The following is a 12,937-nucleotide window of genomic DNA, read 5'->3' on the forward strand; positions in this document are numbered from 1 at the left end:
TTACAGAATCAAGTGAAGAAAACCTCAGAGAATGTGCAAGTCAATATATTTTTATTTTCATTTTTAATTTGCTGCCGCAATCATTCCATTCCAAGGGGGAGTATTCTGGGAAGGTGCACAAATCTGTATTTCAGAAGATTGCTTTGGTTTGATTTGATTTTTTTTAATTATTTTTTTTGCCCACACCATTCCCCGGGGTGCTCTTGTGCCTGGCCTTTCAGTGGTGATGAGGATGGTCATGGGGTCCACCCTCCTGATGGTGGAATTTCTCATGGCTGAGCACCACGAATTCCCCAAAAAGTTTCATGAATTCCTCAAAATTGATATGCTTATTTTTGTTTCCATCCACCTTGGCAAAGAAATTCTCCAAAGCCTTGGGATCACGAACTTGCTGCAAAAAGAAAGAGAGGAGAGCACTGAATGGAATTGGGAAGACAATAATTGCCTGGATCTTTCTATGCAAGAGATGCTTTGTTCTTAAAAGGTTGGCCACCAGAAAATCTTAAGCCAAAGACGAGAGCAAAAGAAACATTTTCCTTGGAGCAATATTCAGTTCTCCCTGTGGTCCTCCATTCCTCCCCTCATACCTCTTCCCTGTCTCTTTCTCCCTTCCTTCTTTTCTTTCTTTCTTTCTTTCTTTCTTTCTTTCTTTCTTTCTTTCTTTCTTTCTTTCTTTCTTTCTTTCGTCTTTCTTTCCTTCCACTCTTCATTCTCCCTTCTCCAGCTTTAAAAGAGCCCATCTCTGTGGCAATATGGTTCTGTGGCTCTTTCCTTCCTTCCTTCCTTTTTTTTCATTGTAAACCTCGTTTGCAACTTTAAGCCTGCCAAGTTTCAGAACGTTTCGGACATCCACTAATTTTTCAGAAAGTTTTAAAGTTTTTACAAATGTTTTGTCAAAAAAAACTACAAGAGATATCCCCTTGAATTTCTGCACAGTTACTCAACAGAAGAAGGGCATTAACCCTGCAAAGTGTCATTCGTCTACTGATCTTTAGGGATTTTAAAAAGTTTTTTTTCTCCTACTAACAACTAGAGTTGTGCACAGAATTCGTTTCTCCCGTTGCTTTCATTTCTTTCGTTTCTTTGGGAGCACGAAATTGGAAGCCTCCTCCCCGCAGAAAAATCAGCTCAATACGAAAGCTGATCCCAGCTCCAAGCCTGCTTTCATCTGCAGCCAAGCGCCTTCCAGAACCTATCTCCTTATTTAGGAAAGAGAGTTCATGTGTGGTGTGCAGGCCCAGAATGCATGTACGCCTGCCAGTACCTGCAGCCGAGCACCTCTTACTCTAGACTAAGAGTAAGAGGCGCTTGGCTGCAGGCACTGCAGGCACTCGCACTTTCCAGGACTGCATGCCATGCCACACATGCACTCTCTTTCCAAGGAGAGTGTGTGTGTGGCATGGCGTGGTGTGTAAGCCCAGAAAGCATACACGCCTGCCAGTACCTGCAGCCGAGCACCTCTTACTCTAGACTAAGAGTAAGAGATGCTTGGCTGCAGGCACTGCAGGCACTCACACTTTCCAGTACTGCATGCCATGCCACACATGCACTCTCTTTCCAAGGAGAGTGTGAGTGTGGCATGGCATGGTGTGTAGCCCCAGAAAGCTTACACGCCTGCCAGTACCTGCAGCCAAGCACCTCTTACTCTAGACTGAGAGTAAGAGATGCTTGGCTGCAGGCACTGCAGGCACTCACACTTTCCAGGACTGCATGCCATGCCACACACACACTCCCTTCCCAAGGAGAGTGTGAGTGTGGCATGGCATGGTGTGTAGGCCCAGAAAGCATACACGCCTGCCAGTACCTGCATCCAAGCACCTCTTACTCTAGACTAAGAGTAAGAGACGCTTGGCTGTAGGCACTGCAGGCACTCACACTATCCAGTACTGCATGCCATGCCACACACGCACTCTCTTTCCAAGGAGAGTGTGAGTGTGGCATGGCGTGGGGTGTAGGCCCAAAAAGCATACACGCCTGCCAGTACCTGCAGCCGAGCACCTCTTACTCTAGACTAAGAGAAACTTGGCTGCAGGCACTGCAGGCACTTGCACTTTCCAGGACTGCATGCCATGCCACACACGCACTCTTTCCAAGGAGAATGTGAGTGTGGCATGGCATGTATGCTCAGAAAGCATGCATGCCTGCCAGTGCCTGCAGCTGAGCGCCTCCTCTAGAGTAGAAAGCAGGTAAGAAGCCTCCCTAAACCCTGCGCTGGGAAGGCGAAGCCCCATAATAGTCCGATAGAAAACGGATCTTTCGGGGTCCCATATGGAAAACAGATATCTGCCCTCCCAATTTCGTGAGTCTCTGAAAAAATGGATTGGGCCCACACCGAAAGCGGGTTAAGGTTTACCCAGAATGCACAACCCTACTAACTCCACAAGAGACCGGCTTTGTGGAAAGCTGTGTGATTTGCTAACAAGGAAATAAACAGCATGCAACTGCCATTGTCAATCACATCAGACCCCTCGCACCCCCATCCCCACCCCAGACAATTACGAAGTACGTTTCATTGAAAGAAACACAGCTTGAAATGCGCTGAAACAACAAATCTTTACTAATCTCTGAAATGTTTCAGAGGCTTCTGTTGCATTTTGTAATGCTTCAGAGGGGTCCCATTCCGATTAGTAATTTGGAGATTTGTATTAAATCTCTGAATTGTGAAACAGACCTTCAAAGCTTGGTATAGTCCAAATAGATAGATAGATAGATAGATAGATAGATAGATAGATAGATAGACAAATGTTTTGCTGCAGCGCATGGGTAAAACACAAAATGGGCATATTATTCGTGAATATTTGGTACCAGAATTCCTAGAAAAGGGGACTTTGAAAGGGGAGAATAAGGGATAGAAGATAGATGGCAGGTTAAGTTGGGAAACGTCACCTTGACAAAGTGAGGCAGCTCCACTTCAATCATCTTCTTAAATTCAACTGGATCCAGAGTGTCCTTTTCACTATCTTTGGATTGCCCAGAGTAGTTATGGAACATGTCAATGATGTTATCAGCAACTGTCTCCATCTTAGTCTTAGTCATTTTGAATAGTTTCGAGGAGCAACCTAGAATGAATAAGGAGAAAATGGGCACAATCAGTTCATTTCTCTTTCTATCCACATTCTTTATACAAAACAAATCTTATATACATCTTCAGGATAAGTCTCTTTTATCTGAAATACTTGGGTGAAGTTTCCTGTATTTTGGATTTGAGGTGGGGGAAGAATGGCTATGATAGAAAACTAGAAAGGAATTGGATATTCTAGCTGCACAAAAGGGGAATTCCAAACTGAATAGTTCCTGCCTCCCATTTCCATCAACCTTATCTGGGAAGTTGGTGAAGAAACAGACAAAAGAACCTTGGTAGACAGTAGAATCTTTGGAGGAAACAGAAGAAGAACCTTTGTCTCCAGACAGAAGAAGCTTTAGAGGAAACAATAGAAGAATCTTTGGAGAAAACAGACAGAAGAATCTTTGGAGAAAAGAGATGGAAGAACCTTGATCTCCAGATAGAATAACACTTGGTGAAAAGAGATAGAAGAACCTTGGTCTCCAGAGATAAGAACACTTGGAGAAAAGGGATAAGAGAACCTTGGTTTCCAGAGAGAATACCACTTGGAGAAAAGGGATAGAAGAAACTTGATCTCCAGAAAGAAGAACCTTTGGAGAAAAGAGATAGAAGAACCTTGATCTCCAGATAGAATAACACTTGGAGGAAAGAGATAGAAGAACCTTGATCTATAGATAGAATAACACTTGGAGAAAAGAGATAAGAGAACCTTGGTCTCCAGAGAAAAAAACCTTTGGAGAAAAGAGATGGAAGAACCTTGATCTCCATAGAGAAGAACCTTTGGAGAAAAGAGATAGAAGAACCTTGATCTCCAGATAGAATAACATTTGGAGAAAAGAGATAAGAGAACCTTGGTTTCCAGAGACAATAACGCTTGGAGAAAAGGGATAGAAGAAACTTGATCTCCAGAGAGAATAATACTTGGAGAAAAAGATATAGAAGAACCTTGATCTCCAGACGGAATAACAGTTGGAGAAAAGAGATAAGAGAACCTTGGTTTCCAGAGAGAATAACACTTGGAGAAAAGTGATAGAAGAAACTTGGTCTCCAGAGAGAAGAACACTTGGAGAAAAGTGATAGAAGAACTTTGGTCTCCAAATAGAATAACACTTGGAGAAAAGAGATAAGAGAACCTTGGTTTCCAGAGACAATAACGCTTGGAGAAAAGGGATAGAAGAAACTTGATCTCCAGAGACAAGAACCTTTGGAGAAAAGAGATAGAGGAACCTTGGTCTCCAGATAGAAGGAGAAAAGAGACAGAAGAACCTTGGTCTCCAGAGAGAAGAAGCTTTGGAGAAAAGAGATAGAAGAACCTTGGGTTCCAGATGGAAGAAACTTTGGAGAAAAGAGATGGAAGAACCTTGGGTTCCAGATGGAAGAAACTTTGGAGAAAAGAGATGGAAGAACCTTGATTTCCTTTGTCTCAAAACAGAAGAACCTTTAGAGAAAGCAGATAGAAGAACCTTAGTTTCCAGACAGAAGAAGTTGTGGCAGAAATAAAAGAGGAGGACATACAGAAGACAGAGGGAAAAGTAAATCTGCTCATTGAAACTTACCTAGCTCAGGATCCAAGAACACCAATGAAAGAAGAATGGGATGGAGATGTCAAACAAGGCACGTCTTATTTATAGCCCAGTGGCCTCTTTTTCTTGGCTCTACCATATCTGCCTCACCCAGTTCTGGTCTGTTCAGACCCTCCCATCCAAAAAAAAAAAATCCTTTCTTTGAAATCTTCTTTTGGGCGTTGAGCCTCACCTTTTTTTGTCAAGGGTAAAGAAAGGACCAAGATACCCCTCCCACCCGAATCTCGTGACATTGTCTAAGTAATTGGTGTGTCTGAGATCAGTCCGACCTGCCACTTATTTTGATTGCGTGGCATCAGAGCCAAATGTCACAACAAAGAAAGGAGTAGATGGGATTATCGATGCAGATTTATTAGGCATTGACTTGTTTCCTTGAGCTGGGTGGGACAGCAAAAGAGGACAATGCGCTGAAGGGATTATAGCTGTCCTCGGATTAGTCTTCATTTTGGCAGCATTTGGCGAGTTGTGCAATAGCTTTGTTGGCTGGTGGCCTCAGCTTCTAGAGGCCCATCTACACTGACCACTTAAGTTACCCTTTATAATCGAGTATAAGCCGAACCGAATATAAGCCGAGGCACCTAATTTTACCACAAAAAACTGGGATAATTTATTGACTCGAGTATAAGCCGAGGGTGGGAAATGCAGCAGCTACGGGTAAATATCAAAATAAAAATAGATACCAATAGAATTTCATTAATAGAGGCATCAAGAGGTTAAATGTTTTTGGATATTTACCGTATTTCAAAGAAAAGCAATAAACTAGCTCTATAAGTGGAAAAGTAGGGGCAACAAAAACAATATGGTATCAACAAAATAATAATAATAATAATAATAATAATAATAATAATAATAATAATAATAATAATAATCCCCCCCCCCCCGCAGATGCCACCTCAAAGCACAGCAGACAAAAAAACCAGTACAAGAAAACCGCACTACAAACTAGAGCTGACAGCTGACACAACAAAATATCGCATGGAAAGTTCCTTGACAAAATTGAAGGAAAAGCTGACAAGGAGAAGATCTGGCTCTGGCTCACGAATGGGACCCTGAAGAAGGAGACAGAAGGCCTGATCCTTGCAGCCCAGGAGCAAGACATCAGGACAAATAATAATAGTAATAATAATAATAATAATAATAATAATAATAATCCCCCCCCCGCAGATGCCACCTCAAAGCACAGCAGACAAAAAAACCAGTACAAGAAAACCGCACTACAAACTAGAGCTGACAGCTGACACAACAAAATATCGCATGGAAAGTTCCTTGACAAAATTGAAGGAAAAGCTGACAAGGAGAAGATCTGGCTCTGGCTCACGAATGGGACCCTGAAGAAGGAGACAGAAGGCCTGATCCTTGCAGCCCAGGAGCAAGACATCAGGACAAAGGCCATTCAGGCCAAGATCGAAACATCAGCTGATGACCCAAAATGCAGACTCTGCAAGGAAAGCGACGAAACCATGGATCATATCCTCAGCTGCTGTAAGAAAATCGCACAGACAGACTACAAACAGAGGCACAACTTGGAACTTATGCCTCAAGTACCACCTCCCAGCAGCAAAGAACTGGTGGGATCACAAACCTGCAAAAGTATTGGAAAATGAGCACGCAAAGATACAGTGGGACTTCCGAATCCAGACTGACAAAGTTCTGGAACACAACACACCAGACATCACAGTTGTGGAAAAGAAAAAGGTTTGGATCATTGATGTTGCCATCCAGGTGACAGTCGCATTGATGAAAAACAACATGAAAAACTCAGCCGCTCTCAGGACCTCAAGACTGAACTTCAAAGACTCTGGCAGAAACCAGTGCAGGTGGTCCCGGTGGTGATGGGCACACTGGGTGCCGTGCCAAAAGATCTCAGCCGGCATTTGGAAACAATAGACATTGACAAACTGCAAAAGGCCACCCTGCTGGGATCTACAGCATCATCCGAAAACACATCACACAGTCCTAGACACTTGGGAAGTGTTCGACTTGTGGTTTTGTTATATGAAATCCAGCATGTCTATCTTGTTTGCTGTGTCATCATAAAATAATAATAATAATAATAATAATAATAATAATAATAATAATAATAATAATGGAGATCTCAGCCGGCATTTGGAAACAATAGACATTGACAAAATTACGATCTGCCAACTGCAAAAGGCCACCTTACTGGGATCTGCACGCATCATCCGAAAATACATCACACAGTCCTAGACACTTGGGAAGTGTTGGACTTGTGATTTTGTGAAACGAAATCCAGCATATCTATCTTGTTTTCTGTGTCATAATAATAATAATAATAATAATAATAATAATAATAATAATAATAATAATAATAATAATAATAATACATCACACAGTCCTAGACACCTGGGAAGTGTTGGACTTGTGATTTTGTGAAACGAAATCCAGCATATCTATCTTGTTTGCTGTGTCATACAACGTCGTTGTGTCAATAATAATAATAATAATAATAAAAACTTCATTTGGATCCCACCCTATCTCCCCATGGGGACTCAGGCCGGCTTCCAACATAGTAACAGGCAAACATTCAATGCTTATATAAACAATGCAGAGCTAGATATAGATCTATAATTATAGATACTAATTTCACATATGCTTTCCCCTGAAACATTTGTAAATCTCCTCTGTGTGTGTGTGTGTGCATTTCCCCTACAATATTTGCAAGCCATATATATATCTATCTATCTAGACATGTCTATATATATTTGTGTGTTCATTTCCCCCCTGTAATATTTGGAAGCCCTATATATAGGTAGGTAAGAATATATTCATATCTATCCAGACATCTCTCTTTATATAGATATTTGCAGAGACTTGCAAACATATAAGGGGAAATTCGTATACAAAAATAATGTATATGTATGGCTACAGATACACAGGTACATGGATCTATATCTATAAAGGATTTGCAAAGACCTGCAAACATATAAGGGGAAGGGTTGTTGTATGTCTTTCGGGCTGTGTGGCCATGTTCCAGAAGTATTCTCTCCTGACGTTTCGCCTACATCTATGGCAGGCATCCTCAGAGGTTGTGAGGTAACAGGGTCTTCGAAAACTGCTAAAAAGTCTGAACTAAATCCCAGAACTAAGTCCATCGCCCACAATAGCAACTACGACATACAACTCAACAAAAAAGCCACCTTCGCAAAATCTGTCATGGATGAACTCTTGGCCACCCTGGGTTGTTTGTTTGTTTGTTTTCCTAATGACAGCCCGGACCATTATCTAGGTGAGGCTTAAGCTCTTGCCATCTTTCGAAATCACATTCCACATGCCTTGGGAAACCAAACCAAAGCAGAAGGAGGCATCTCCTTCCCCATTCGGCTCTTTTGCAAAAGACAAGCCAGAACTTGCATTTCGGGCACATCTTTACTCCTGGGACTGGATTATCCACACTTATTGTGGTTGGTGTTACGATTTTCTGAGTGTCAGGGAAAACTACCCAAAAAGAGCAGAGCATCCAAAAATATGCAAAAACAGGATACTTATAGTTGAGCATCCAGCTCAGAGCAAGCAGAAAGATAGAACTCTGGATCTTTGATTCCTAAGCTCTAAATTCTTTACAGCCACATGACACTCCACGCTCTGCTTGCTGTGAGCTGAATGCTCAAACTATAAGTATCTACAGCCTCATGGCACTCCATGCTCTCACAACTGGGACCCACATACTAAAACTTCATTTTTGTTGGCTGGCCAGAATCCTACAATAGCACACAAAACAGCCCTTTTCCTATTCAAAGCAACACAGCTGAGAATTGCATATTTGGAATCAATTGGGATAAACTGTGGAGGTGATGCAGATATTTGACATGAGCGGGATCTTGTTAACAGCTTGTTTATTTTAACTGCTTTTGTACCGCGGGTTGTATGTTGTATGTATGTCTATGTGTTTAATGTTTTGATATGGCCGATGGGCTAATCAATAAAACGTGATTTATAATAATAATAATAAGAAGAAGAAGAAGAAGAAGAGGAGGAGGAGGAGGAGGAAGAAGAAAAAGAAGAAGAAGAAGAAGAAGAAGAAGAAGAAGAAGAAGAAGAAGAAGAAGAAGAAGAAGAAGAACAACAACAACAACAACAACAACAACAACAACAACAACAAGGTTTGGATCATTGATGTTGCCATCCCAGGTGACAGTCGCATTGACAGAAAACAACAGGAAAAACTCAGCCGCTATCAGGACCTCAAGATTGAATTTCAAAGACTCTGGCAGAAACCAGTGCAGGTGGTCCCGGTGGTGATGGGCACACTGGGTGCCGTGCCAAAAGATCTCAGCCGGCATTTGGAAACAATAGACATTGACAAAATTACGATCTGCCAACTGCAAAAGGCCACCCGACTGGGATCTGCACGCATCATCCGAAAATACATCACAGAGTCCTAGACACTTGGGAAGTGTTCGACTTGTGATTTTGTGATACGAAATCCAGCATATCTATCTTGTTTGCTGTGTCATAATAATAATAATAATAATAATAATAATAATAATAATAATAATAATAATAATAATACATCACACAGTCCTAGACACTTGGGAAGTGTTCGACTTGTGATTTTGTGTTACGAAATCCAGAATATCTATCTTGTTTGCTGTGTCATAATAATAATAATAATAATAATAATAATAATAATAATAATAATAATAATAATACATCACACAGTCCTAGACACTTGGGAAGTGTTCGACTTGTGATTTTGTGATACGAAATCCAGCATATCTATCTTGTTTGCTGTGTCATAAAAAAATAAAATAATAATAACACAGTCCTAGATACTTGGGAAGTGTTCGACTTGTGATTTTGTGATATGAAATCCAGCATGTCTGTCTTGTTTGCTGTGTCATATAATAATAATAATAATAATAATAATAATAATAATAATAATAATAATAATAATAATAATAATAAATCACACAGTCCTAGACACTTGGGAAGTGTTCAACTTGTGATTTTGTGATACGAAATCCATCATGTCTGTCTTGTTTGCTGTGTCATACAATAATAATAATAATAATAATAATAATAATAATAATAATAATAATAATAATAATACATCACACAGTCCTAGACACTTAGGAAGTGTTTGACTTGAGATTTTGTTATATGAAATCCAGCATGTCTATCTTGTTTGCTGTGTCATAATAAAATAAAATAATAATAATAACACAGTCCTAGACACTTGGGAAGTGTTCGACTTGTGATTTTGTGATACGAAATCCAGTATGTTTATCTTGTTTGCTGTGTCATAATAAAATAATAATAATAATAATAATAATAATAATAATAATAATAATAATAATAATAATAATAAAGAGGGTTGGAAGAGACCCCTTGGGCCATTTAGCCCAACCCCCTTCAGCCTTTGTGCCGTGGGGGCCGGATAAATGGCTTCAATGGGCTGCATGTGGCCCGCGGGCTGTAGTTTGATGTCATTCTAGAATCTTGATGTCTCCTTTAGGCCAAGACGGACCTTTCAATACTACCACAAACATAAACACGACTAAGAACCTGGATGAAATGTTGCTTTTATTGATGTCTCAATGAAACCATGACTCCAACTTTGACTCTGTGCCCCAATGGCAGGGATCAGGGCGCCCAGCTTGGCACACGTGCATTTTGTACCCTCTTCATTCTCCTCCTCCTCCTCAATCTTTTTCATCCTCATCTTCTGCTATCTTCTTCTTCTTCTCCACTGCAGTTGACTCAGCGGCATCTCCGCCTGCCCTTCATTGAGCATGAAGGTTGTTATGGGTCGCGACCGTGACCTGGACAACCAACTGCATGAATTCCTGGAAAGACAGCTCCTTGTCTTGATCTTGGTCCAGCTGCTTGAACATTTCCTCGACAACAAGCGGGTTGACTTGGTTCTGACCGCCAAAAAAGAAAGACATTTATGAGACACATCTATACATATGATAAAAGTGAAAATACTCAGGAGGCACCAATGGCCCTCCGTCCAATGACATTGCGGGTTATAGTGAGCACCATGAACATGTCCAAGAGCTCGGCCAATGACCTCCACAAACACCATCCTGACCACCACCCAAGTGAAGGCAGACAATTTCATCCTAGATTTTCTGTTTTTCCTCCACCACAGACATCCCAGTGTTTCTGACTCTCTCCATTAGTGAGGAATTTGCATGATCCCGCCCACTGTCTCTCCCTTAACCCTTTCCTATTCTTTTCTATGGCACGCAGCAAACAGAGGAATTGATCAGCAACTGAACATGCTAGAGAGCTAGTATCAACATAAAGTCCATCCTACTTGGATAGAATAGGGAGAAAAAAAACCATTGATTCCTACACTGATCTTCATTCTGCTTATTCAGTTTAGAATAGCTGCTTAGATAATATTAAGATCCACGTAGCTCCTAAATCTTAAAACTCTCATTTAATTTGAGAATTTGGCTAACAGCAAGCAGAGCGTGAAGTGCCATGTGGTTGTAGATACTTATATTTGAGCATTCAGCTCACAGCAAGCAGAGCATGAAGTACCATGTGGCTGTAGATACTTATAGTTTGAGCATTTGGCTCACAGCAAGCAGAGCGTGAAGTACCATGTGGCTGTAGATACTTATAGTTTGAGCATTCAGCTCACAGCAAGCAGAACATGAAGTGCCATGTGGCTGTAGATACTTATAGTTTGAGCATTCAGCTCACAGCAAGCAGTGCATGAAGTACCATGTGGCTGTAGATACTTATAGTTTGAGCATTCGGCTCACAGCAAGCAGAGCATGAAGTGCCATGTGGCTGTAGATACTTATAGTTTGAGCATTCGGCTCACAGCAAGCAGAGCATGAAGTGCCATGTGGCTGTAGATACTTATATTTGAGCATTCAGCTCACAACAAGCAGAGCATGAAGTACCATGTGGCTGTAGATACTTATAGTTTGAGCATTCGGCTCACAGCAAGTAGAGCATGAAGTGCCATGTGGCTGTAAAGAATTTAGAACTTAGGAATCAAAGATCCAGAGTTCCTAGGCCAAAATTTCATTACCATTATATATATATAGATGTTACTGGGGGGAGAAGCCCCCAAATGATGGCACAGGAGACAAGATGGAATGGTCTTCACTCTGGCCCCACAGCATCAGTTCTGAACGCCTGAATATTGCAACTCTATTTAACCATGGAAGCTAGAAACTTCATTTAATCTCGGAATATGCAGTCCATCTAAACTCGGAATATGTAGGCCCCATTGAACCCTAAATCTGAAAAGAGGGATATTTTCAAGTCATGGACAATGGGGTACAGAGTCCATAGATACACAGAGCTGATGGTGTCCCCCCGCCTGACTCCATCCATGCCAGACTCACCTTCAAGAACTCCGCCAGCTCCTTCTGGATCAGGTTTTTGGTCTCGCCTTTGCTCAGCTTGTCCGGATGGGGTTTCTGGATCGAATATTGGTGGAAGACATTGATGATGATGTCGATGGCATTTTCCATCTGAGACATTGTTGAGAAAGGTGTCTAGAGGGAAACAACAAGATGGAGAAGACACGAGATCAGAACAAATCTTGGTCCATGCATGAAACCAAGGCTGATGCTACAATGTCAATTTTAGTGCAGTTTGATCCCACTTCAACAGCTATGGTCCAAAGCATGGAATTGTGAGAGTTATAGCTTGGTGAGGTCTTAGCCTGATGGTCCAAAGAGACTCAGTTGAAAGAGACCACAATCTAATTCGACCCAACAGAAACATGAAGTTGGCCAACTATCTACTTGTAGTAGAAAATCCCATAGTTTGGGAGGAGTCACCAAGAAGCCCTCCCTCCATGCCTTCTACAGAGGATCTTAACACTCAATCAGGCTCATGTTGGAATCGATAGTCTTTCAGATAGTCTGTAAAGGACTTCATGGGACATATCAAGCATTATATGGATCCTTACCCAAGAATAATTTGGATGGGACCGAGAAAAAGCCTTCTACAAAGGATCTGAACATTCATATTTATTCCAAAATAAGCCTGATTGAACGTTAAGATCCTTTGTAAAAGGCTTTCTCTTGGTCCCACCTAAATTATTCTTGGGAACAGATGGTCTTTCAGATAGTCCATAAAGGATTCTATCTAGCATTATATGGATCCTAACCCAGGAATAACTTGGGTGATACTAAGAAAAGTCTTCTACAGAAGATCTTAACACTCAGTCAGGCTCATATTGGAGCTGGCAGTCTTTCAGATAGTCTGTAAAGGACTTTATGGGACATATCCAGCATTGTATGGATCCTTACCCAAGAATAATTTGGATGGGACTGAGAAAAAGCCTTCTACA

At 41.2% G+C, this 12,937-nt stretch overlaps 2 protein-coding genes across 2 annotated transcripts; both read right to left on the minus strand.

Moving 5' to 3' along the window:
• Positions 1-34: 34 nt before the first annotated feature.
• On the minus strand, positions 35-4,731 carry LOC100553480 (protein MRP-126). The gene is made up of 3 exons (XM_003229618.4): positions 4,621-4,731; positions 2,887-3,059; positions 35-391 (listed from the first exon to the last, which is right to left on the minus strand). The coding sequence occupies exons 2-3, from the start codon at positions 3,034-3,036 to the stop codon at positions 218-220; spliced, it is 324 nt and encodes a 107-aa protein (XP_003229666.1). The 5' UTR covers positions 3,037-3,059; positions 4,621-4,731; the 3' UTR covers positions 35-217.
• Positions 4,732-10,141: 5,410 nt separating this feature from the next.
• Positions 10,142-12,428, minus strand: LOC100554077 (protein MRP-126-like). The gene is made up of 2 exons (XM_016998757.2): positions 11,982-12,428; positions 10,142-10,532 (listed from the first exon to the last, which is right to left on the minus strand). The coding sequence occupies exons 1-2, from the start codon at positions 12,117-12,119 to the stop codon at positions 10,392-10,394; spliced, it is 279 nt and encodes a 92-aa protein (XP_016854246.1). The 5' UTR covers positions 12,120-12,428; the 3' UTR covers positions 10,142-10,391.
• Between the last annotated feature and the right edge of the window lie 509 nt (positions 12,429-12,937).

This window comes from Anolis carolinensis, unplaced genomic scaffold (genome assembly GCF_035594765.1).
Source record: "Anolis carolinensis isolate JA03-04 unplaced genomic scaffold, rAnoCar3.1.pri scaffold_14, whole genome shotgun sequence".
NCBI lineage: Eukaryota > Metazoa > Chordata > Lepidosauria > Squamata > Dactyloidae > Anolis > Anolis carolinensis.

Bases quoted from the DNA above. Each gene is read 5' to 3' on its own strand.
- LOC100553480 (XM_003229618.4), bottom strand. From the start codon at position 3,036: ATGACTAAGACTAAGATGGAGACAGTTGCTGATAACATCATTGACATG. The intron at 392-2,886 runs GTGACGTTTCCC...TTCTTTTTGCAG, and splicing joins AGCTGCCTCACTTTGTCAAG to CAAGTTCGTGATCCCAAGGC.
- LOC100554077 (XM_016998757.2), bottom strand. From the start codon at position 12,119: ATGTCTCAGATGGAAAATGCCATCGACATCATCATCAATGTCTTCCAC. The intron at 10,533-11,981 runs GTGAGTCTGGCA...TTTGGCGGTCAG, and splicing joins AGCTGGCGGAGTTCTTGAAG to AACCAAGTCAACCCGCTTGT.